Genomic DNA, 25,291 nt, shown 5'->3' on the forward strand with positions numbered 1-25,291 from the left:
TTGTCGCTTTGCATATTGCCAATGTCAATTCAATTTGCCCGAAGTGGGCGGAAAACGAGACATTTCGTACTTTAAATGATTGCAAGTGGCTTGACAAACGCGTATGCCTGTATGTGTGTGTGCATGTGTGCGCAGTGGGTGTGGCAGAGGTCAATGTGAATTTGTCATGTTGGACAAGTTAGTTGTCGTGTTGTGGGAGTTGGCGCAACTTCGCCCGTGGAATGTTCACAGCATAGTTGGCGTACGTGTCGTATGAGTAATATATTTTGAGATATGACATGTGTTGAAGTATATCTAACATCTATTTAGTCTGTGCGCTATTTTTTTTTATCAATGAGGGGACAGAAAGATTATTTTAAACATCATTAAGGAACTACCATTGTATGTGTTTACAGAAGTGGCCATTGATCCTTAGAAAATATAAATAAAGCTTGATTTTATTCCAATTTTTTTAGGTTAGTTTATTTGTTATTGTTTTGTACTTAAGTAGTTGCTCTAATCGATATCAGGTCGACATCTGATTCACCCACTGCATTTTTACGCTGAAAGAGATTTGGGTAATTTTCAACTCAAGATTTTGTTATGTACCCGAGTGGCCATATAATTAGAAACTATTTTATTTCTTTCAGTTTCGACCAATTTATATTATTTGGTGGTTTCGATTAATTTTTATAGCAAAATGTAGTTCATGCTACATCGAAAATCATATGATTTGAATATATATATTTATTTTATTTAAAATACATAAGTTCAAAAATTGTCCTAAAAATTCAAATCCTTTTATTGGGGGTTCCGGTACCGTGAATATAAAACACAATTACAATGCTGTAATTTTGAAAGCTGCGTGATAGGTCTCGTGAGCAATTATGCACTTTGGACTTACATTATTGCAGAGACTAAATAGGTGTAATCCAAAAATTACAAGCTTTAATTGAGGCTTGGGTTTTGGTCCCTAACCGTGAACTGATTTTTTAAAATTATATTTAAAACTTAAATTAATATATTTCTGATCAAAATCGGTCAATTCACGTATAGTAATTAGTTATTTAAATGCAAGAGACATTTATTTTTCAGAAACTCACATAATAATGTCAAATATCTTAATTATGTTATATTATATTAAAATAATATAATAAAGGACAGAAAAGTGTGCCCTTTCACTTTCCACTGTCGGCTTCGTGCTTTTAAGATATTTGCCGTTTCTCAACGTTCTTACATTATCACCATGAAAACGATGCCAGAAAAGTAAAATTCAGTATTACAGCACAAAATAAATAAACGAAAAACGAGGCGTGGCACGGACCACCTTGCCGGGAGTCCTATTGTCCGATAAGTCTCTTTTTCTTCAAATCAAAATCAAAACCACACTGTAAGTCGACGAATCTAGTAGAGTTTGTAGAACGTAACTAGAAGACTTCGAACAATCTACGCTTCTTCCAGGGCTGAAGAGGTGGACCATAAACTATCTGAGCGTTGGGCCATAATCCGTACTATTTCGAAGTCAAAATTCTAAGTTAAAAGGCTTCAAATTGGGTGTCGCAGGGGGATGTCGTTTCCTCGATACTGTTTAACTTTTAAATCTCGAAACTCCCGCAACCACCAAAGGGATTTCCCTTCATCTCATATGCAGATGATTGCGACATTGACGTCAACAAATGAAATTGATGACATGTTTTCAAAAGTAAACAGCTATCTCGTCGATATTTCTCATTTTCTCTCTGCAAGGAGCTTAACACCCTCTCCCACAAATCCACGGCAACCATATTCACGAACTGGTCGAAGGAGTAAAGACTGGATCTTAACATCACAGTCGATGGCGTAAAAATTCCTACAGTCAACAACCCTAAGATTTTAGGCGTTACACTTGACAGCCAGTAATCCTTTACTCCGCATACGATCGCGATTGTTGCCAAAGTGCAGATCCGTAACAAAATTCCCAAGTCGCTATTCGGCAGCACCTAAGGAAAATACCAAGAATCTTTTTGGCAACATACAAGGCATTCGTCCGTCATAAACTACGCAGCATAGATATGGTCACCTGGATGTAGGGAAACGTAGATGAAGAAACTTCCTACGGATGCCTCTCCAGTCGAACACCTACCTAGTGAGGCCTGAATGCTTCCACTCCTCTCCAAGCAGTTTATGCTGGGATGTTTTCGCAGAAATCATACCTGCAGTCGTCTGCTTGAAGCAGAGTCGCATCCTAGAAGCATCAAGAGGTCATTCCTTGATTACGTCGACGGTGACTAACTTCAGACACGCACGGACCGACTCACTCCCAGTGAATAACGTACTTTAAGTCAAACCACCACGCAATGCACATGAAGAGCTCGAGTTGCTCCGTGAAAATATAGTGATCCTTCGTTCTGGATATTGTAGCAGGTTAAACTCCTACCAATCCAGAATTGACCACATATACCAAATATATGTCCTGCGTGAAATTACTGTAACCCTTTTTGCCTTCCTAATGTATCCCACTTATCTAACACCCCTATCCGTATGGTCCGACCCCGTTAAAACAGCACGTTTCAATATAGTGAAGATATTCGTGGTGTGATTTCAGAGCATAGTTTTAGAATAGTCAAGACCATCTGAAGATACCACAATTTTATGTCAATTTTTCGCTTGACTTCAGCGAGTTGCTAAAGCCCGATATTGTTTCAAAATTCACAAATATAGGATGATTTAGTCAGCGAAGTAACAAAATTAACGTTTGCCCACGCAGCTGAGTTTAGGAAAAGTGGCAAGAATGATTATTAAATTCTAGCGGTATTTAGATTTGATTGAAATGAGATATTAAATTTTCGATAAGTCAGTTAATAAGTTGAGAAAATGTAATATATATCAGAAAATATTTGATGCATAGTGAAACAAAAGTTGTCCTTTACCGACTTTCCCCGACTATTTCCGACTATTACAATACTTAAATAAAACGGGATTTGTTTCTAAATACTTTTTATTAAAACCATTTTAACGTTTTCAGAATCGACGGAAAACGGAGAATCAAGCAACAACAATGTTGCTAGTGCAAAACCAGCAAAGCCAACAACAACAACTACTACTATTAGTAAAACTACAAAAACAAAAACAAAAGCAACAACAAAACCCCACAACACTTCCACACCAATGCAGCAGCAACAACAGCAGCAGTTGCAACAACAACACCAACACCAGCAACAACAGTTGCAATTGCAGACGACGCAAAAGCAACCACAGACGCAACAGTTAACCAACAACATCATATTGCTGCGCGGCGCACGCAACGAAAATGGGCAAATTGTCATACAGAACAAGCATGGCATAATCAGCATATTTAATAATGATCAGCAGCAGCAACAACAATTGCAGTTAGAGCATCAAAAACAACAACAGCAGCAACAGAAAATTGATAAAACAACCGTTGCTGCGACACTGACACAATTGCCTACAGCCACAACAGTTGCACGCAAATCAATACAAACAACAGCAACAACACCCACAACAACCACATTACTTGGTAATACGAAAAGCGCTACTTATGTTGCCAAGGAGACGACGGCGACACCGTCCCAAGGTGGCAGTGGGGCCGGTGGTGGTTCCATTGGCAATGCGACCAACACAATTCTGTTGCAAACGCCAATCAATGCAAGCCAACTGGAATCGGTGCTGCTGCACACGGCCAATTTGAAGAAGACATCCAGCACTTCTACCGCTGCAGATCGCCAGTATCTTTTTAAAACGGTAAGTACCTGTTTTTATACTTGTAGTGGTTAATAATACTAATATAACACTCTGCTGCATTACAGGCGTCGCGCAGCCTCAGCACCGACAGCAATCGCCTGGGTCGCAGCTCAGAGGGCGGCAGCATGGGCAGCGGTAGCTTGAGCAACAACAGCAGCAGCAGTAGCAGTAGCATTGGCAGCAAAGCACCGTTTGTATTGCAAACGCTTAAGCGGCTAGAGAAGTCGCAATCCATACTAGTCATACGTAATCCGTCTGCCTCATCGGTGGCTGCGCTCACAGCCTCTGCTTCCGCTTCATCACTATCGACTGTCTCCTCATCGAGTAATATTGCGCACGCCGCAACGTCCACCAGCTCCGATCGTGCGTCCAACACCGGCACGCTGCTCTCCTCATCTTCCGCTTCCTCTTCCATATCGGGTTCCACGCTTTCACTGTCTTCGGCTCATTTGGTCACGGCGGCGCAGACGGTTAGTGTTAGCACCAATACACAGACGGGCGCCGTGAGTTTCACACGTGCTAGCAAAAGTCAACAGACCACTGGAACGGCTGTGGTGTCATCCACAGCTACAACAACATCCAAATTGGGCAATATCACCGTGAACCGCACCAGCAGCGGTGCAACGTCAGCTGCCGTATTATCAACGAAAACGACCCAGCCAGTTTCTGCTGCCACTACAACTACAACATACTTGCGCTTAGCCAATGCAACAACTGTGTTTGCCAACAACAACGGCGGCAATCACAATAATGCGAGCGTCAACGGGGTGGGCATGAATAAGGTTGTGGTGGTCAGTGGTAGCAAAAGCCATAACGGCAGTGCGGTAAATAGCAACAAGAACATCAGTGCAAGCGGCATGAGAATTGTTGACACACATACTCAACAACAACAGCAAACGCAACTCTGTTTGTCGGATGTGCAGTTGAAGTTAGAGTCGCGCGGTGGCGGGGCGGGAGGCATCGTTGTGTCCCCACCACAGCAGCCACAAGCAACAAACACAACAGTCGTGCACCAACAACAGCTGCAGATACAGCAACACCAACAAGCACAGGCGCAGCAGCAAACACAGTCAGTGTCAAATGCGCCTCGCGGGAGCGGTAAGTCGAATAGCCAATTTCATTTGCTTTACAAGCGAGCACCCAAGTTTTACCTTTTCTTCGTATTTTATTTGATTACAATATTTGTGGCTAGTGATTTTGATAAAAAAATAGGTAACCGAAATTGTAAACAAAAGTACATTTACGAGTACATTTTTTAGCTATTAGAAGTGCTTTGTTGTCTATTTGGAAATTCGGAAGGAAAACTGTCACTTGGGAATTCATCAGTCACACGTATAATGATAGTCTCCTTTACACCGGTCGTATTTTGGATAGGAACTAGGATCATTTTTTTTTGTGAGAGATTTTTTGATATACATTAATAAAACAAAAAAAAAAAACGTTAATTTTGGGTGCACCGAAGCTAGAATACCCTTCACAAATAGAAAATATTCCATATAACAACTTGATTTTGATTGATTTTTGTTGTTGTAGCGGCAGAATTTTGCTGAGTTGACAGTCCTTGTCCGGAAAAAATCCGGGTCTGTTCCGGTTACGTAGATCCGACTGTTATGGGAACGGGTTTTGACTGGTCAGTTTGTATGACAGTTATATGCTATAGTAATCTGATTGTGAAATTTTTTTCGAAAACTGTAGCGTTGTCTTGGACAATAATCCGTGCCAAATTGCGTGAAGATATCTTCTCAAATAAAAAAATTCTCCATAGAAGAACTTGGTTCTGATCGTTCAGTTAGTATGGCAGCTATGTGCTATAGTGGTCTGATATCGGCGGTTCTGCTCGTCATGTGTGTCCGATGTTTTCTACTGGGTGGCAAACTTAATGTATCCTGTTCAGGGTATAAATATAATCAAGTGAATTAAGGTGTGATTGCGACCATAACCGAGGCTTTCCTTCGATGACTAGACTGTTGGTATTTATATTTTAGTTTATGCTTTCGCACACAATCCGCGTTCTACGTGCTTAGCTTACGTGAGCATAACTCAATTAATGCGAATAAACCTCTCCTCAGGCGGAGTGGTCTAATCAAAAAGCACAATCATCAGCATTGATTGCGAGATGCTTTTTTTGGTAATTTCATTATTTGCGCTTTAAGTCTGTAAGACCATTTTATCTGTAAGAGCATTTTTGTGATTTCGGCTAGTTTGAGTGGTGTTACCAGGTAATTTTAAAGTCGGTTGATAAGTTGATAAGAAAGTAAATCGAAAAAGGTTTTGAAACGTTTTATCAGACAAAGGATTCTTGGTATTTATAATGGGTTAATGGTATTGTTGTAGTTTTTGTTGGCATTTCACAACATACTGTCTTTATATTGAAACAGTTTCAGTCTCCAAAGCGACTTTTGTGTGAGAAGCTATTTTTGAAATTCTTGTCAAGATAGAACTTGAAAATTGTTATTGGAAATGTTGATATCTTTATACTCCTTTTTTTATTGGAGTGTGGTATCAACAACTTTGTTATTTTGTTATATTATTTCTTATTGATTATTCCATATAAAATATGTAATTAATGGAATCAATAAAGTTTGCGATCCAATAATTTGTGACATATTTTTATACCCTGAACAGGGTATATTAATTTTGCCACGAAGTTTGTAACACCCAGAAGGAAACGTCGGAGACCATATAAAGTATATATATAAATGATCACCGTGACGAGCTGAGTTGATTTAGCCATGTCCGTCTGTCTGTCCGTCTGTACGTCTGTATATACGCGAACTAGTCCCTCAGTTTTTGAGATATCGATCTGAAATTTTGAACACTTCTTTTTCTCCCTGCTCATTTGTCGGAACGGCCGATATCGGACCACTATAGCATATAGCTGCCATACAAACTGAACAATCGGAATCAAGTGTTTGTATGGGAAACTCTTTCATTTGACGAGGTATCTTCACGAAATTTGGCATGTATTATTATTTAAAGCAATAACGCAACCTTCGAAGAAATTGTATGGATCGGATGACTATAGCATATAGCTGCCATATTAACTGAACGATCGGAGTAAAGCGCTTGCATGGAACATTTTTATATTTGACGAGGTATCTGCACGAAAATAGGCACGAGTTATTGCTTAAGGCAACAAATTATTCTCCACAGAAATTGGTCAGATCAGATCACTATATCATATAGCTGCCATACAAATTGAACGTTCAGAATCAAGTTCTTGTAAGGGGCCTTTGTTTTTGTGAAGGGTATTATAGCTTCGGCGCAACCGAAGTTAACGTTTTTTCATGTTTTTTAATTTTTTGTACCGAAAGAAGCAAAGACTCTGAAATCATAACGAATTTTTTTTATACATATGTACATACATATATGAATACAAGTACATGATGGTCCGTCCTGCTTTATGTCTAAGACTATCACATATATGGTAAAATATTTTGAAAGAAACTCTGCATACAGTGAGTTCACGCATGCCCAATGAATCCCACTCATTCAACACCTCTCTTTCGAGCCGTTGAAACCGCACGGTTGCTGGGCCTCTCGTTAGATGATTTCGATGACAACTCACTTGAGCGTTTTAATTAGAGTTTAGATAATCGCAACAACAACAACAACAACCAATCCATGACATTCTCCGTTATCAAAATTCCACTTAACTCTTCACTAATAAGATATTTCAATTACGATTGTGCAGGAAACCTTTTAGTTGTTGTTAGTATTCTGGTTTTAACTATGTTTTCAAAAAGATGCACATAAAGGGCTGCTGCTCCCGATGCTTGCTTCATCAAAAATCAAGGGTTAAATGAAGTCCTAGGATGTTTTTATAAGCTTTATTTTATTATTATTATTCTTATTATTCCAAGAACTCTGTTTCACTTATGATGTGTGATGGTTTATAGTTACTTACTACATGCTTGTTCTCCGGAATGGACTGGGATTTATATAGGGTAAAGTGCTGTGAACTAGACAGCAGTCCTCTAATCTAAGTGATAATTTTTGCTCCCTTCTATTTTACAACAACAACAATAGCTAACCAGATCAATTTATTAAATTGTTTAATCTTGATGAAAACCTAAATTCCTTTTGCAACATATCGGCTTGTCAAGTTTGTGTCTGCTATTTAAAGCAAATTAAGAAGAATTAGTATAACTTTCGAACGTTGCGTTTTATTTGTGCCCCGTACTTTATTTCCTAATTCATTACCTTTCCATCATTCATTGCACTCTTGGCGAATTTGTGCCCATTCACTTCGCTGTAACATGAAAACTTTCGCACAAGTGTTTGCGGCTCATTGATATGCAGTTGGTGGTTTCTTGAAAATTTGCTGAGTTCGCTGTTGTGTATTTACACCTCAGGGAGCAAATTGCACTTGAGTGGCTTGGAAGAAAAAATTTTTTTTCATTTGCCACTTCCGACTTTTGTGAAGTTAAGTTCATTGATTTCTTTTTTCTTTAGTTTTTTCATTATTCACTTGGATGTTGCAAAATAATGGTTGGTGTGTTGAGAAGGGGATTTGTGATGAAAGTTCTTTGAGGATTGGTAATCTAAATTCGACGGTTTAAACATCTGAACCTTATATATCTAATTAATATTTTTATCGATATTTTTGATTATGGTAAACATGTTTTATTAATCTGATGACTTTTGACCTTTACTTACATTGATTTTTCACTTTCTCTGATTTCTAGTTGTAACAGCTGCCTTGGATTCGCCAAGCAGTAGCAAGTGGTGAATCGAACGTATTATACGAGTACTACTGGGAAAACCTGTAGAAAAGTCCTTGTATTTGCTCGACTTGAATACATTTTTTGAAAGGACAGAGTTATTTGTGGACTTCTATCCATGACTCATGGACATGCCCAACGTTTTTTATAAACAAAAAATTTGTAATTGCCGTCTTTTTTTAATATGCAATCAGAAAGTTAAGATTTCAATCGGAATGTTAAAAAACAAATATTTTGATGTGAGAAGTTTCGATTGAAAATGAGGGTGCTAATTCGATATTACATTCATTACATTTTGAAGTTATGTGAAAGAAAGTTTTTTTTATTTCTTTTCAAATTTAACTTTTTCCATAAGATTTGTAGTTTTGTCGAAATCAAGATGATCGTTCTTAACCTTTCAAAAATCAACTACCTTCCTTTCCCATCCTCTTCCCGAGCTAAGGTTGCCCGAGGTTGCAAATAATTGAAATAACTTCTGACTTAATATTGTTTTATTTGTTTTGTAATCCTGAAAATCTTCATTAGCAATAATTTTGAAATATGTAATCCCAAATATCGCTTTGAAAAATAAAAAAAACATATTTTGGATTAAAAATAAAATTTTATTTTGGTAAAATTAGAAAATTTAAAATTTTATTTTTAATCCTAAAATCAACATCTAACTTAAAACAATCTTGAATTAAAAATCGTATTTTCTATTATTAATACCAAATTCGAAATTAAAAAATAAATTTTTTTTATTCCTAAAATTAGATTTAAAAATTGATAATCAAATGTTTAATTAAAAATTTTTCAATTTAAAACTTCACACCCTGGTCGAAAGTAACCCTTCATACCTCGATTATTTTAAGTATTACAAACAATCATTAAGCGCGTAAGTTGCGAAAGTAAAAATATTAATTAAAGTACAATCCAGCAATTCAGTGCAATCAAAGTATCACATTAAATTATAATACGAACTAGATGTTTAAATACATTTCACCGTTTTTGAAGTGTTTTATTTTTTTCCAATGCCGCAATAAAACTGCTCATTTTTCACTTCTCCACTTAGATTTGAGATTTACTATTCACACTTGAAAATCATGAAAATGTAAATTGTGACTTTTAACACCCTCTAAAATACAATATGTTGATGTCAATCTTTCAGCGCACGGTTGCCTACAACACGCTTGTATCGAGTTTCAAAATGTCCTTTGGCTATTGGGAATTCGCAGCATTTCAAAGGATAATGTGACATGTTTATTTGACTTGCGCATACACAAACACACATTCATTTGTATCCATGCAAAAAGTCGCATAGAATTTCTTATAGTAGCGAGTAGGGAAGCACAATTTTTGGTTCGAACCAAATTTATATTTAGTTTCTTGAAAGATCCTTAGCTGCATTTTTCTTTCTGTACTTATTGATACAGTCCTACAAGTGGAAAGCTCTTCAAGTAGTTCAGTTAAATAAAGGGTGTGGTTTTAAAAGTATAAAATTCGTTAGAAGGAAGAAGACTGCCAAAGTAAACACATTAGTTTGACATTTATTTCGAGTGTATTCTTGATTAAATTACCACGTATTGTACTTAAGTGGAACAATATTTCAAAAATCGTGGAAAATCATTTTCTACACCCTCGTTCTGTGCGGAAAGCTCTCAGTACAACTTAAGTATTCAAAGTTCAAAGGATCTTAAAGAGGCTCTCCAAGCTCTATTTAAAAAAAATGTTACTTTCTCGTGTGGTTACAGCAAATAGCTCTTAATTGGATACCTATGTCATGTGATTTCACTCTGTTAGCTGATCCATGTTGATTAGCTAGCTCGGACTGAGCTGAAAAAACAACGTTCGGCGTGCCATTGGCCAGAAAAGTCCGGCTCCGACTTACTAGAAAAAGAAAGGATAGTCTTCATAAAACGCAATAGTAGTCGTCAGTTCATTAATTTCTTTACCTTTTTTTGGAAATACTGTTTTATATCTTTAAAAATATATAGAAGAGTCCCTACTGGAAACAAATAATCCAAATCTCCTTATAAGTTGATGTGCAAATACCATGTATCTTCAATATCTCTTGTTGTTGGCATTGGTGAATTATTTATTAATTCAAACAACACTTACTCATACGTAGTAACAATATCCTTAAGCAACATGTTGCGTTCGGGTATAAAAATCGTTCACATGTGTTCGCTCGAAATCATTTAGGGGTTTGGTAAGCGCGCATGAAGAGCCAACCCACCTACTAAGCACAACTGACAGCAAGCAGACAACAGACAAATATGGTTAGTTGTTGTTGTTAGTAGTATTGGTCGTTTCAACGATTTGTCGATTTGGCATTTCCGATTACGCTTAAGTGACAACTTCACTTGCGCTCGAGTGCAGCTGTGGCAGTGAGATTAAATAGGTGGCAGGACACACTAAAGGCGTGTGTCAACAGAGCAGCGGCGAAGGGCAAGATGAAAGTGGCAAGTGGCATCTGGCAAGCAACAGCAGCGCCTACGGGCGTCGACGTTGCGTTGTGCTGATGTCTTCAGAATTTTGGATATGTCACCGCTGTGATAATTCGACAATCTTGAACGTTTTTGCTGACAAGCAATAAGAAATGCTTTTGATAAACGATTGGGAGGACGGAGTGACGACAGTGCCGCAACAAGCGCGCGTGCAGTTGCTACTATGAACCCACGTGATGAGATGCTTTGAAATCACTTAGTAAGTGCCTTCGCCAACTTGAGTATTGCGTCCATAATTCACTGCAAGGCAAGTGGCTCTGTGAAGCGTAGGTGGGTTGGTTGCCGCTGCAATTTTTGGCTTTCGCAAAGTTTGAAGCGATTATTATCACGAGTCGCCTCCTTTTAAGGAGAGCGCCACATAAAGCATGAGAAAAAACTAAAATAAAATAATTAGAGTAAATACTACTTGTTATTGATAAAACAATAACTTTTGTGTAAAATATTTATTGTTTTAATTTTTACACATTTAAAGTTTGGAAACGAATTTTTGCACACACGTGTGTGGCCACCCATATGATTGTGGTAACCCCTAAGCTGTAGTGTAATATGTACCCTCGTTCGCTTATTCGCGTTTTTAACCTTCGCTGTTGTATCTTTGTTGCAAGCAACGCCTGATATTATGACCATTTCAAATGTTACGTATACGATCCGTGGCCGCAGCTATTTAACCTTTAGCCTCTTTGGCACTCACAACCATTTCTTTATTTTCAATGCTAACGATTGCAACAAACAAGTAAATATAAAACATCCAGTTGTAAAACAACAATAAAAATGCTTTATTTATTTGCGTTTTTGTCTGTAAAATAAATGCACAAATTTTGGCAGTAGATCAGTTGCAACTAGGAGAGATATGCAGGCCAGTACCTGGCGGTGCAATAGCTAAACAATGATCTCCCTAATTCCCGCATTCTCATATTTGTACAAATTCATTCGAATGATGACGAGTAAGAAAAAGTAATGGAGAAATTAAAATTCGATTAAATAACGCGGTATAAGATTGGCTGGGGAAAGCTTAAGAAGATTGTAATACTTCTGAAATGTTGAATACTCTGGCATAGTTCTTTGGAATTTTTTGTTCCTAAACCTCTGAGCTAATGAAAAATAAGGATATATTAATAGCGCTCAACCTGTGTAAATGTTTATAAATATTCAATCAAGTATTACAAAACCTCATCACCTAGCTTGCAGCCTGGCTCAGATCGTAACGGCTAATGTATTTTATGAATTCTATCGATTATTTGTGGACCACACTAATGGGTGTTTTTTATACATGTGGTTTTCAAGAAGAAATAAAACGCATATAATTTAATGTTATGGTCGGCTCTATTATAAAGATAATTGTTTACCATCATGTTTTACAAAGTATTTCGAGTTGTCTCCAATAAATTCTGTCCTAAGGGCCCAATTTTCGACCACTTTACGGAGCAATAACGCACCGAATATTCTCTTCCAACTCCGAAAAAGTATTCGCTCATTGAAATCCACATGTATAAAACATGCATAACAGAACATTCGGAGAATGGGGTTCTTCAAACTCTTGTTATTGTTGTTACCTTCATTGCTTCCTGTTTTTGGACATATTGTATTTTACGAAAAGTATGAGTAGTTCTTCCTCCCAGCCCCGAACCCTTTCGCATTCTTCAGAATCTGCAGTTCTCCTCAAAATTCTTAGGACATATTTTTTGCTGCTACAATAATATATATAACAAAAACATGAGCAGGAAAACAGTACAGTAACAGGAAATATTTAACTTTCACCGAAAAGCCATGCGCTGATCATGTTTTCGTATACATGTTGATAGAGAGCGTAATAACACAATGTAGCTAATATTTCTCACAGGGCCTCCGCCGCGCTGGTTTGTCTAAGTATTCGCCAATGGTATTTTATTGTACAATTTTTCACCGTTACATTTCTAAACTTTTTATATATTTTTTGCGCCCAACTTATTTTATTAGTTGGCAAAGTGCATAATGGCCTCGCGAGGGAGCATTCCACAGCGTTGGCGTTGCACACGGTTTGCAGAACAGCGCTCGGACGCGACCGCCTCACACTCGCATGCGGGCCAGGCCAACTTGGTTTTGATTTTGTGCAGCTTTTGGCGCTTAATTTGCTAACCATTTCGGGTTGAGCATTTAGCACAGTGCGCACAGAGCTAACATTTGGATAGTATTACATTTGTTTTGCTCAACAGTGCATTAACTGCATGCGAGAGGGCACTTTGTTTTGCTCATCATTCGCTTTTGCCGCGCTTTGAGGAGGCTCTGTGCTTTCCAGGTGACAGAAGAGGCAAGGGCTTTGTGAGTTTCGGAAACTTTGGAAGTTTGCATAAATGATTTTTTCCTTTTCCGTTGCTTGCTCACACTGTCTTCTTGCACGTTTTTGGTATCTTCTATGCTTGATGCACTTTTTGGATTTACCGTTGTTTCAAATATGCTCTGTAGTTGCAAATAAAGACAAGTGAATTCTACATTTGCTCATCGTTCGTTTGCCTGTGTGTGACATGTTGTTTGGCAAAGTTTTCGTCATTCCACACTCCACTATCCCCTCAGGGTTTCACAGTTTTTTATTGTGTGTGCTTTCCGCTTGGCCCTTTGTGCTTTGCACTTTGTGTATTTCCGGCGCAGTGAAATGGAACAGTTGGCTCCTGGTACTAGGTTACACTTGTCTACTAATTAGATATCACTCGGCTCAATTTGTAATTTTTCGCCCCTACTAAAGATCTTTGCCGACAACCTCTCCACACTTGCTCTCGACTCCGTGAGCTTTCTTTTTACTGTTTTCTTCGTGGCAAAAGAATTTTAAAATTTTTTTATGTGAACACAGTAGCTCGGCGCTTATTAAGCCTTCAAATAGACAAAGAATGATTATGACAATATTAAACTCGTACATCAATTACACTGTGCTCCACTAATGTGTATAATAACCTCGCAGAGGCACACTTTTTCGTTTGCGAATGTATGTTTGTTGTTGGTGTAGCGAGCGACTTGCTTTTACCGCTCATTTTAAGTTTTGTTAAAATTTCCTTTTTTTTATGCCGAAATTAGTTTAAAACTGCCTCTGACACTTTGGAACGGTGATTGCCGAAACGAGCCGGGCGTTGCCAGCTAATTTTCTCCTCACCGAGTAGGGCGTGCTCTACTTAGCAGCTAAGTAAATTGCTTTTTACGTATTGTAATACTCGTAATTAAAAGTTGGTGTTTTCGCTACGAAAGTTGTTTTGAGATACTTATTTGGCCGTTTTGCAGCAGACAACATACAAATAAAAACAGAATTGTATTTTTTGTAAACGATAAATACATATAATAATTCTAAATAACAGAAAATAAATAATCAGTTGAATGGATCTCTCTAAAAATACACAGAGTTGTGTTCCAAACTGTCACAACTCCTATTTTATTGATCATAAGCGAACTCAGCTCTAGGACTATTGCTCTGCTGCCGGAGTGAATGCTCAACTCCCTAAAAGAGTCTGAATTTTTTAGCAGTACGTCTACTGCTACCTTAAGAGCAGCCACTTCTGCGACGGCAGAAACTAATGATTTTAGTGAACCTAAAACCAATTGGTACGACGATAAGAACTATGTTTCAGGAAAAAGAAAATAAACTGTCTATAGATTTAAAACCAATATGGTATAAGACAAGCTATATAGGAGCACATTTGTCGAACTAAGAAGCGAGTAGCCGAAGTACCTAAATACGAAGTTCCGAAAATTTTATCAAAACTTAAGCCAATATTCATAAGCGACTTCATTGACTTTATAGATAAATTGATTATTCGTATTATCCATCATTTCATGACAATCAGCGTGACGTTCAATAATTATGCTTTTAAGTGGATTATGGCGAGCGGTTAATTCACTTTGATGAGATAGATTTATCGGCGATACCAAATTTGTGATCGTTTACTTGGTCGATGGAGTAAGCGATGCAAGGACCAATTGTCTCTTCCATAGCATCGTTTGGTTAGTGGCAGAGTTGCAAATAATGAATTTAAAAAATAATTGAATTAAATATTTTTTATTTTGTAATCCCAAATACGAAATTTTTAATCCCACAAACCAGATTGAAAAATAAAAAAATTTGAATTTTAGGTATATAAATAAGAATTAAAAAAAGAATTTGCTTTAAAATTACATTTTTTCGCGTTCATTAAAATCTAAAAGTTATATTTTCAATTTTTAATCCCAAACATCTTGGAATTTAGTTTCGTGATTATAATTTTTAGTCCTAAATTTCTGAATTAAGAAATTAGCAACCCTGGTTAGGGGTGATGTTTAGTTTTATATTGCCGATAACATTAACCAGAGGTGTAGTGACTACTCTTAATAAGGTACCCCGGATTCCTTTCTTAATTTAAAACTAATCACATTTATTTAACGATACTCCCAGAAAGCTGAACGGGTATTTATAGAATCTTAAGCACATTATATTAAATTGCATACTGAGCTGAAAAACTAATCTGTATTTCTGTCAAACGTCTAAATTGATCTTGTACTATCACCATATTAAAATTGAGATGATACAAATATTTTCGTAGCATTCTAAAATAATAGAGGTTTCTTACAGGTTGGTTCTGAAAGATCCAATTAATCGAGAAAGCATTTCGGTCAGCGGAACTGCGATAGAATGTCTTATCAGAATACTTCAGTGCTGAAGTGAGCCAATTAAATCGATACTTTTTTTTTAATTGGTTAAAGTCAGAAGCGAATGACTCTTATCTATTCTAATAAAATTTTTCAAATGAAGTTATGACCAAAGTTTTTTACTCTTCCTGCGCTAGTAAAGGTTATGGAGGGATGAGGTCTTGAAACTTTAAGATGATAATATTTTTGAAAGCCCTATAATAATCTTCCCCACTAGTGTATAAGCATTCAATGAATTCGAGGCATACCCCTATATATATCTATCCACTTCCAAGTTATAATAATACCCGGAAGCTTTGGAGACCCTTAACATATGTATATATGTAAATGATTACTTCGACGAGCTGAGTCGATTTAGCCACGCGCGTCTGTTTGTCTGTCTGTCCATCTGACTGCCTGTCTATATGCGCGAACTAATCTCCCAGTTTTGAAGACATCGAAGAAACTGTTCATTTCTCGAAACCGTCGATATCGTACCACTGTAGCATATAATGGCCGTACAAGCTGAGCGATAAAAACAACTGCTTGTATGGAAAACTTTTTTAATTGACAAGATATCCTTACGAAATTTGGCACGCATTATTCTTAAAAACAACGCTACAATCTCTTAGCTTAGTTAAACTCGAAGTAGAAGTATTTTTTAATTTTAAGTTATACATATACATATGAACCTATAATAAATTCTAATGCTTCATGATAATCACTTCGTTTATTTATCTACACATGCCTTTGTATATACTTACAAATTTATATATCCACACAAAAGAGATAAATTCTAATTTTCTGCTGCCGGTCAATTTACTATTTCGGCAGTTTAATCGACGTCAATTCATTACATTTCATTAATGATATTGCATTTTTAATTTCCCACTATCAATAAACAATAATCCACTTCAGCTAAGAATCGCTGCAATCCACCAAAACAGTGCCTATTGAACTCAGCTCCGAAAGCTAGACAGCAACTAATATGGACGCCTAGTTAGCCATTATGTTCTCACAAATACATACATACATATGTATGTAAACAGAGACTCTTTTGCTTTCAAAATGCCTAAAACAATGATCTCATTACCATCGGAAAGTACTAAATAAACAACAACAAAAACAGAAACAGATTTCACCGCACTACTGACAGCCTTAGCACAAATATATTACAGTTTGTAATATTCCTTCATTGTTGCTATTCATGTTGTTGGTATTTCGAATTTAGATTCATTATATTAGCTATTTGGTAATAATGTTATTTTGTTGTTTCTAAAATAGAGTCATTCCATTCAAGTTGTTTTTGGCGTAAAATAAATAGTTTTGAATATGCTGTTGTTGTTGCTGTTGGCTGGCATGGCAGTAAAGTCATAAAATTAATCTTTACTCAATTTATTTTGCATTAAATGTAAACAAAAATTAACATCCACACACGCACACACATCCATATTCATACACACACAGACAATCGACCAACCAACCAGCATTGGCTTGTGAAGTGGCACAATTAGGCATCTATTTGCCTAATATTACGAGTACACAACATTTTGGCTCATAGGCAAATATCCGATATCGGACCACTATAGAATATAGCTGCCATACAAACTGAACAATCGGAATCAAGTGTTTGTATGGAAAACTCTTTCATTTGACGAGCTATCTTCACGAAATTAGGCACGAGTTATTGCTTAAGGCAACAAATTATTCTCCACAGAAATTGGTCAGATCAGATCATTATATCATATATCTGCCATACAAATTGAACGTTCGGAATCAAGTTCTTGTAAGGGGCCTTTGTATTTGTGAAGGGTATTATAGCTTCGGCGCAACCGAAGTTAACATTTTTTCTTGTTTCGTAATGATCTTCACAAGATTATAATTGCCAGGTTATGGTTAAAAGTACTTCAAGACCCCAATTCAAAAAAGGATCCAAAACAAGAAATAACATTCACTTCGGTTGCACCCTTCACAAATAAAATAGTTTTACAAGTAAATACAAAAACTTGATTTTGATCGTTCGGCTTGTATGGAAGCTTTATGATATAGTGGTCCTATTTGAACAATTTCCTAATTATAAAGTTGTCTTGGATTATTCCACGCCGAATTTCATGAAGATATCTTGTCGAATAAAAAAGTTTTCCATACGAGGACTTGATTTGAACAATCAGTTGTGAAAATGCGGCAAATGACCACCTCCTTGAGAAAAGACGTGTGTAAAATTTCAGATCGATTTCTCAAAAACTGAGGGACTAGTTTACGTATATAAAAACGGACATACGGATGGACGGACATGGCTAAGTCGACTCTGATCGTCACGCCGGTCAATTATATATATTTTGTATAGGGTCTCCATCATTTGGTAATACAAATTTCGTGGCAAACCCTATTCAGGGTATAATGATGGTTAAATTACAGAGAAAAACCACTGTCTAATAAAACAACCTTTCAGGAAAACATTCTATAGTTGCTAATGTATTGTATATAAGTTTGGTGATTTTCTGACAGGAAAACAGATAATTTGTACGACTTGTACGTGGGTGCTCATACATAACTTTTTCAAGATACTGTTATTTATATTCATAAAATATGCCAAATGAATAATCAAATACAATGTATGTACCAAACTGGCTATAAAAGCCAATAGTTTTACTACGTTGTCTTGATATCTTTAGAGGGTCGACTGTCTCGATGAACTTAATTTTACTGTCATCCAAAATAGTTTTGTAATTTTTTGTTTTCGTGGTGCTTTGGTGCTTATATGGTCTATTTGGAATTTGGCAAGCCACTATCGGCGAATACTCATTAAGCCACTTTATAGTACAAGGTGCATTTTTGACTGAAAAAAGTGTTTCGTTAGACAGGAAACATCTTCTAACCAGTGTTTTCAAGATACCAAAAATGGCGTCGCTCAAAATATGGTCAGAGATAGTTGTGAAACGTATACCTACTTGTGTTTTGTGAATATTAGCACCTCTATTCTATGCACTCGACAAATTAACGAAATGTTGATATCAAGATTTTTATAAAGTAAAAAGTGTTTTGTTATTCTCTAGCAGTTTTGGTAAAATATTATATAAAGTTTGAGAACACAGCGTGCTTTCCACACGTGTGGTGAACAAAATAATGGAAACAGTCAAAACTTGATCATGACAATTTATCAAGAAAGGAGCTGTTTATTTATGACATAGAATAAAAAAATCTTGATAAATTGTCAATGTTGAAAAATTAGTAATATGTTGAATTTGTCAAGTGCACAGGATAGGGATATAGGTCCAACTATGACAACTGTAATGGCACTCTCTCACAATATTTTAGCTATTTATGTTTTATAAATATTATATAATTTATTAACTTCTCAATACTGTTCACTGTCTTGTTGCTATGCTGATTCTGTTTGTTCTTCATATAAAATCATCCTACACTTTGCCGATCTCATTTCATATATGTCTAGGTTAACAGTTATTTTTTGCAGATGAAGAGATAGCGAATATTGGTGAGATCAATAAGCTTTTGATTTTGAGACTTTTTCGATAAAATTTTAAAATAATAAAATTAGAGAAAAATCGCAAGAGTCGTATGATATGAAACCATCAATTCGAATTCATTTATTTTCAAAACCTTTAAAGTTACAATATACCGTTCTGCAAACAAGCCTCTCTTTAGGATCAATGATTTCTTTCCCTTAAGGTTAGTGTTATTTCAATACCTCATTGGCTCGAATCCTATTACGCGTGGGTCAAGGTCCTGCCTCTTCAGGGAAAGTTAGGGATTAAACTTCTCTAGGAATAAGTAACCTTACTCTGACCTTTCGAAAATAAAATAATGTAATTATCATTCGCTCAACGCATTAAATAACTCACCTAGGAGTTGTCGTGTGTTTGTGTGCGTGTGAATGTGTGGTATCGTATTGCTTTCTTGAATGTCAACAATGTCAACAGGATTGCATTTGTCCTTGCGCATAAATATTTGCATTGCACAATCCAGTGCAACTTGATTAACATTCCAGGGATGACGAGCAGACAAGCAGAGAAATACGCGTGCCACACACACCACGCATACAAACAAACATATACCTAATATATATAGTGCATGGAATAAATATTTATTTAATGTGTGTGCACGGCACGCAGTTCGTCAGGTGCCGTGGAATGCACTTAAAGTGTTGTCATCGCGCGCTAACTCGCCACTTGCCACACACATTCCACATGCTCGCGCGGCATTCCACATAAATTCCACTAAGGACGAAAAGGCGCGCAAACTGCCATCCTAGGAAATGCCGCTGCCACCTGCAAAAAACAGTGAAGAGGGTAAAGTCATGTGCACGAAGAAAGCGAGAACTTTGTTTGTCAACAACTTTGCCACGTGCCTCGTGACACTTGTTGTTCTTGTTTCTTTGGGTGGTTGTAGTGGTGGCAACACTGTTGCTTTTATTGTTATTGCCATGTTATCGTACAAATCACGATTGTTGCTGTTGTTATTATGCATTGTTATTGTTGTTGTTGCTCCGTCGCTTGTTTGATGGCGTTTGGACACTTGTGTTCATCCATTGTTGTTGTGGGGAAGGTGGTGCCCAAAATATTGTTGTTAGTCTAATCTTTGCTATATGCCTATGCTTTTTCATGCAGTAGCAAGGAACGACCAACAACAACTACATGGTCAGTTATCGTTTGCACTTTCCTGTTGGCCAATGCGCAGGACGCTAAAAGCCACCCCTGAACCTGCTTAGATTTCACAAAATATGAATGTGCAAAAAGGAGCTAAACGAAGTACTGGCTAAAAAGGCAGGAGTGGGCTGTCTTAAGCGGCCGGCAGTTCATGTATATGAGTGTATATGTGTGGATGGGTTTGTTTGATTATAACTAGTACTGTGTTCGGTGCGAAAGTGCGTAGGCGTATGAGTAACTTTTTTTTTTTAAATTGTTTAAGCGCCAAATAATGAATTATATTTTTGTTAAATATATACATAAATAAATATAAATAATGAAATTTCTTGAAGTGCGTATTTACCAATTAATTTTGGATTAAATTTTAATTTTTCGATTTACGAATTGCAGACAATTTATATATGTATATTTGAGTTGGTTCTAAGACAATTAATTCTGCTGGGAAAATTAGGAAAACAAAGTTTACTGTTTCTCACAATATTTTAATATTTGTGTGAGTCTTTCTTGTAAATAATATTAATAATTTATATTATTCAAAAAATAAAATTTTTAAATTCTTGTAAATCTGTTTGATAAATAAACAGCTCTCAGAAAGCTAAAAAGTTTGAAGGAGCATGCAAGCACTATTTACAATGTTTATCAATATTTGCGTATATCTAAGCACGAAGCCTCTTAATTTTTTCTATCCAGTAGAGTGGCTCTTGCCTCTAGAAACATATCTGATTTTTAAATCATCTCACCTAGTCGTGCTATGAGAACTATATTATTGGAAAGAAAAAGTGATATCCAGAATTTCGTTTGTTTTAACTTCACTCATCAAATTAAAATATTTTATTTAGGAGGTTCCAAAAAAATTGGAGAACTGCTGCCGAGTTAATAGTTATTGGCCGAATATAAACCTAGGAATGTTCAGGTTATAAATATCGGTGGTCGTGTTTATCGAAGCTATACTTTTCTCTTTTACATAATTAATTTTCGATATACATATATCTTAATAAAGAATTCTATATTTTAAACAATAATGTGATATTAATTGAGAATAACAGTTTAAAGAACTCTGCTTCAGAGGTAACCCATAAAGAGAAGAGAGAATTTAGAAATGCTTCAATTGCTTATACAATAATATTAATAAAGCAATTACATAATGCACAGCGCCAAAAGCTATGCAACTGCAACAACAACAATAATAATAAAAGCAAATGAGCAACAAAACGTGCACGAAAACCAGCCCCAAACCACACTAACACGCTGGCAATCCGCTGCTTCGCATTCCGTTGGTCGATGTCAAGCTATATCCTTGTACAACACTATTGCCATCTCCCTCTGTGCAATCGCAATGCAATCACGAGACGCTTGCACACGTGCTACAACCCATAAATCGCGTTGTAAGCCCCATGCAACTGTGTGCGTGTATGTGTGTGTGTGTTTCGGTGTGGCGAATTGAACGGCGAATCCTTTCTTGGTTGGCGCTTGGCAGCTTTTGGCGATTTTAGTTTCTAGACTCTAGCCTCACGTGCAGGACGCATTGCTGTTCGTTAGTATAGTCAATATTGGCGCGTTCGTGTGCATCTCAGTTATGCTCGGGCGGCAGTCGTAGTAACGGCAAATTGCGAAACTCGCTCGGTCACAGTCTGAACCGTTAACGGATTTGTGCTTTTGAATTTTCGTGGATTTTTTAAACGCCACTGTGCGACTTGTCGCAAAAAAATATTGAAACGAATAAAAATATCATAACTAATAACTATGTGTGTAATGAAAAGTTGAAAAATTTACGCTACAACAGCGAAGCATTAAACTGAACTCACTCGTTGAAAACGTTGAAGTCGTAAGCTAAAAATGTTCTTTGAATGTTGTGTTGTAATATTTTTTCTGTAACAACTTGATGTGTTTACAACCATTAAATGTTGGTCTAAATGTTGTTATTATTGCTGTCGTTCTTGGTGTCATCATAAATCCTATATATGTTATATGTGTTGACTCTATTTTGGTTGTGGAGTTCAATGTTGTGCTTAAGTCATAAATATTTGTGTATTTTACATGTTGTTTATCTTTCGTATCAATGTTTTCTTTAATAAATTTAAATTTACGAAAATGTTGAAAATGTTGTAATTCTAGTTAAATTAAATGTGTAGTTTTCTACGCTATGCTATTCTATTGACTCGCCAAACATCTCTGTGTCTATCATAAATGTTAACATTAGCCAACTACGAATAAATAACATTTGCTTATGTGTTTACGAAATTATTTATAAAATGATTACAAAAACTGTGCTTAAAATTTTAAGAATAATTTTTCTTTTCACCGGCAGCTTAACGCCCCGGCGCTTTGATTAAAAAATAAGTAAATGCAATTTAAAATATTCTTGAATAAAATAAAGAAAAAGGAAGAAAAACCGTTAACTTCGGTTGTTCCGCTACAATACCCTTCACAACTTAAAATTTTATTTTTATCGTTCAGCTTGTATGGCAGCTATATGCTATAGTGGTCTGATCAGAATAATTTCTTCGGAGATTACACCGCTCTTTTGTATAATAATACATGTCACATAATTTCGTGAAGATACCTTGTCGAATAATAAAGTTTTTCATATAAGAACAAAACTATGATCGTTTGGTTTGTATGGTAGCTATATACTATAGTTGTCCGATATCAGATATTTCCACAAATGAGCAGCTACAGAGAAAAGGATGTGGCACAAAATTTTAGCGATATCTCAAAAACTGAGGAACTAAATCGCGTATATACAGACAGACGGACAAACATGGCTGCATAAACTCAGCTCGTAGCTCTTTACGCTGATCATAGATTATATATTATATAATATTATATTTATATTATAGGGTCTCCGACGATTCGTTCTGGGTATTACTTCGTGCAAACTTAATATACCCCGTTCATGGAACAAATATTTGTAATAATTTAAAAATAATTTATCTTTCCACCCGAAGTTTAACGCTCCAGCGCCTTGTTCACAAAATAAGTAAATAAAATTTAAAATATTCTTAAATAAATAAACTAAAAACTAATTTTCTGTTTAGTTAAAACGCAAAACTGTGTCAGATAATCGCTATCTAATATAGTATATTTAAAGTAATTGACAACTTTGATAAGAAACATAACGGTCTGCTTACTGTAGTGTCTTATTTGCAAATAAGCGTGTTCTTAGTATAGTCTTTTGAATTTTTACTTTTTAAAAAGGGTGGTTGTTTCACTCAATTAAAAATATTTATTTAATCAAAGTAACACAAACGACTAGTTATCGTTGCTTCCGCTTTGTCTTTAGGAGGTGATCATAGCAAGTTTGAAGTTTAGAATCCTTCTAATGTGGAGCACACTTCTCCAAGATCTCTGGCAAGATCCAACATAGGAATTCCTTTGAGCGTTGAAGAACCCATTTTCTAGCTTATTTAAATTAGCGGAAAGTTATGCAGAATTTTAGAAAGTTGTGCATTTTACTTCTCGTAGATTCAAGAAAGTATTCTGGCTATCTTGGAATAAAGAATAACTTGAGTTGTTACTTCAAGTATGAGATTAGGTCATCAGTTTAAAAAACATAGTTTCGAATAACTCGAAAAGTATTTGTCGAATTTACTTAAACATTTCAGAGAATATTTCAATATAATTAATATATGTGTGCAATATAAAATAATCGATTTTTTGAAAATTTTCACTACCCCTTATCCCGTAAGGCTTTCATTCTTAAATTTGTTTTTTAAAGTTCAATCAACAAGATAAATTATTTGATTGTTATGTAAATTTCTACATTATAAGCAGTGCAAAAGGCTCTTTGAAAGTATAATATTTTACCACATTTATTTTTTAAACTTCTTGCTAGTATAATCTAGAAGGGGATATATTTATGACCGAACACGAAGTAGAATATTGAGATAATCGTATCAACATAAAACTTAACAACAAAAAATATACCTGTTTTGACTTCAACTCTGACATCTTCTTGTTCGATGAAAAATTCTTTTACATAAAAAATTGGTTTAAAAAAATAGTACTGCTTTTACCCACACTGTTTGATGGTTATTTTAATAACATTGAAACTTAGCAACGTCTGAAAACGAATGGTGCCAGAAAGTGGATTTAAGTGTTTGATAAGATATCAACAATAGTCGATCTTCCACTTCCATCTCTCTCTCTGTCTCTCTCTCTCTCTCTGGATAATTTTATCAATGGCTTATTAAAAGCCCATTCATACAAGTATAACTTTCAGGGCAGTCAGAGCAGATGATAAGACTTCGAAAAAGACCTTAGAATATTTTTTTTGGGCTAAGAGTTATGACTACCGTTGATAGAATAAAGGAATAAGTGGATGGATGCATTTAAGGCTGAATGCTGTTGAACCGAATAAACATTTCGAAAGTATAGGATGTAAGGGTGATTCCATTTTATAAATTCGAACTAAGAAATGATAGTGCTTTGGCACGATTTCAAACCAATGTTACAAAGTGAAAAATACGGATTGTTCTTAGCTATTAAAAATATATAAACGATGGCGCAATTTCTAGCTACCGCGTCTTCCCAACAAAAAAATAAATATTGCACATGAGATGCTCAGCGTTTCCGCTTTCTGCATCATTAAAAAACTGAAACTTTCAAGCAACACAGCAATGATATTAAACACAACATTCTTCTGCATACTGAGACACGACAAAAAAGTAGGTCCAAAGTAATCTGAGAGTATTTATTGCATAAATATTGGACTCGTATTTTGAGGAACGAAAACACAAAGCCTACTCAAAGCTGATAAACTCGCGCTAAATATGCAATGCGACCGCGAAAAGTAGATCTTGAGGAATTCTGCTTTATTCTTCTGTAGCAATTCATGCGCAGAAGGTTGCTTCAAACTAAAGGACTACAATTCAGTTTTTCAGAGGAAATTGTTGGCATAACAAATAGAAAGTGGCAAGTGGACTTCTGCTTTAACCAGCAAATCTATAAACCTTTTAGGGACACAACTCCTATAAGCTGCTTCAAACCTTTCAGCTGGATTTGTTGAAGCATTGGACGCTAGGGAAACATCTCAGGTCTTGGAACGCTAGCAACACAGGGTATACTACAA

At 36.0% G+C, this 25,291-nt stretch overlaps 1 protein-coding gene across 9 annotated transcripts in view; it reads left to right on the top strand.

Moving 5' to 3' along the window:
- Positions 1-25,291, top strand: part of Camta (Calmodulin-binding transcription activator) — a 133,929-nt gene that overhangs the window by 18,175 nt on the left and 90,463 nt on the right. For all 9 annotated transcript variants that reach the window (XR_011396174.1, XM_070108919.1, XM_070108923.1 and 6 more), the window contains 2 exons: positions 2,984-3,720; positions 3,786-4,818. Coding sequence is in view for 8 of the 9 variants with exons in the window: in XM_070108919.1 (XP_069965020.1) it covers positions 2,984-3,720; positions 3,786-4,818 (1,770 nt within the window). In the remaining variant the exon portion in view is untranslated. The remainder of the gene's footprint in view (positions 1-2,983; positions 3,721-3,785; positions 4,819-25,291) is intronic.

This window comes from Bactrocera oleae, chromosome 4, assembly GCF_042242935.1.
Source record: "Bactrocera oleae isolate idBacOlea1 chromosome 4, idBacOlea1, whole genome shotgun sequence".
Lineage (NCBI taxonomy): Eukaryota > Metazoa > Arthropoda > Insecta > Diptera > Tephritidae > Bactrocera > Bactrocera oleae.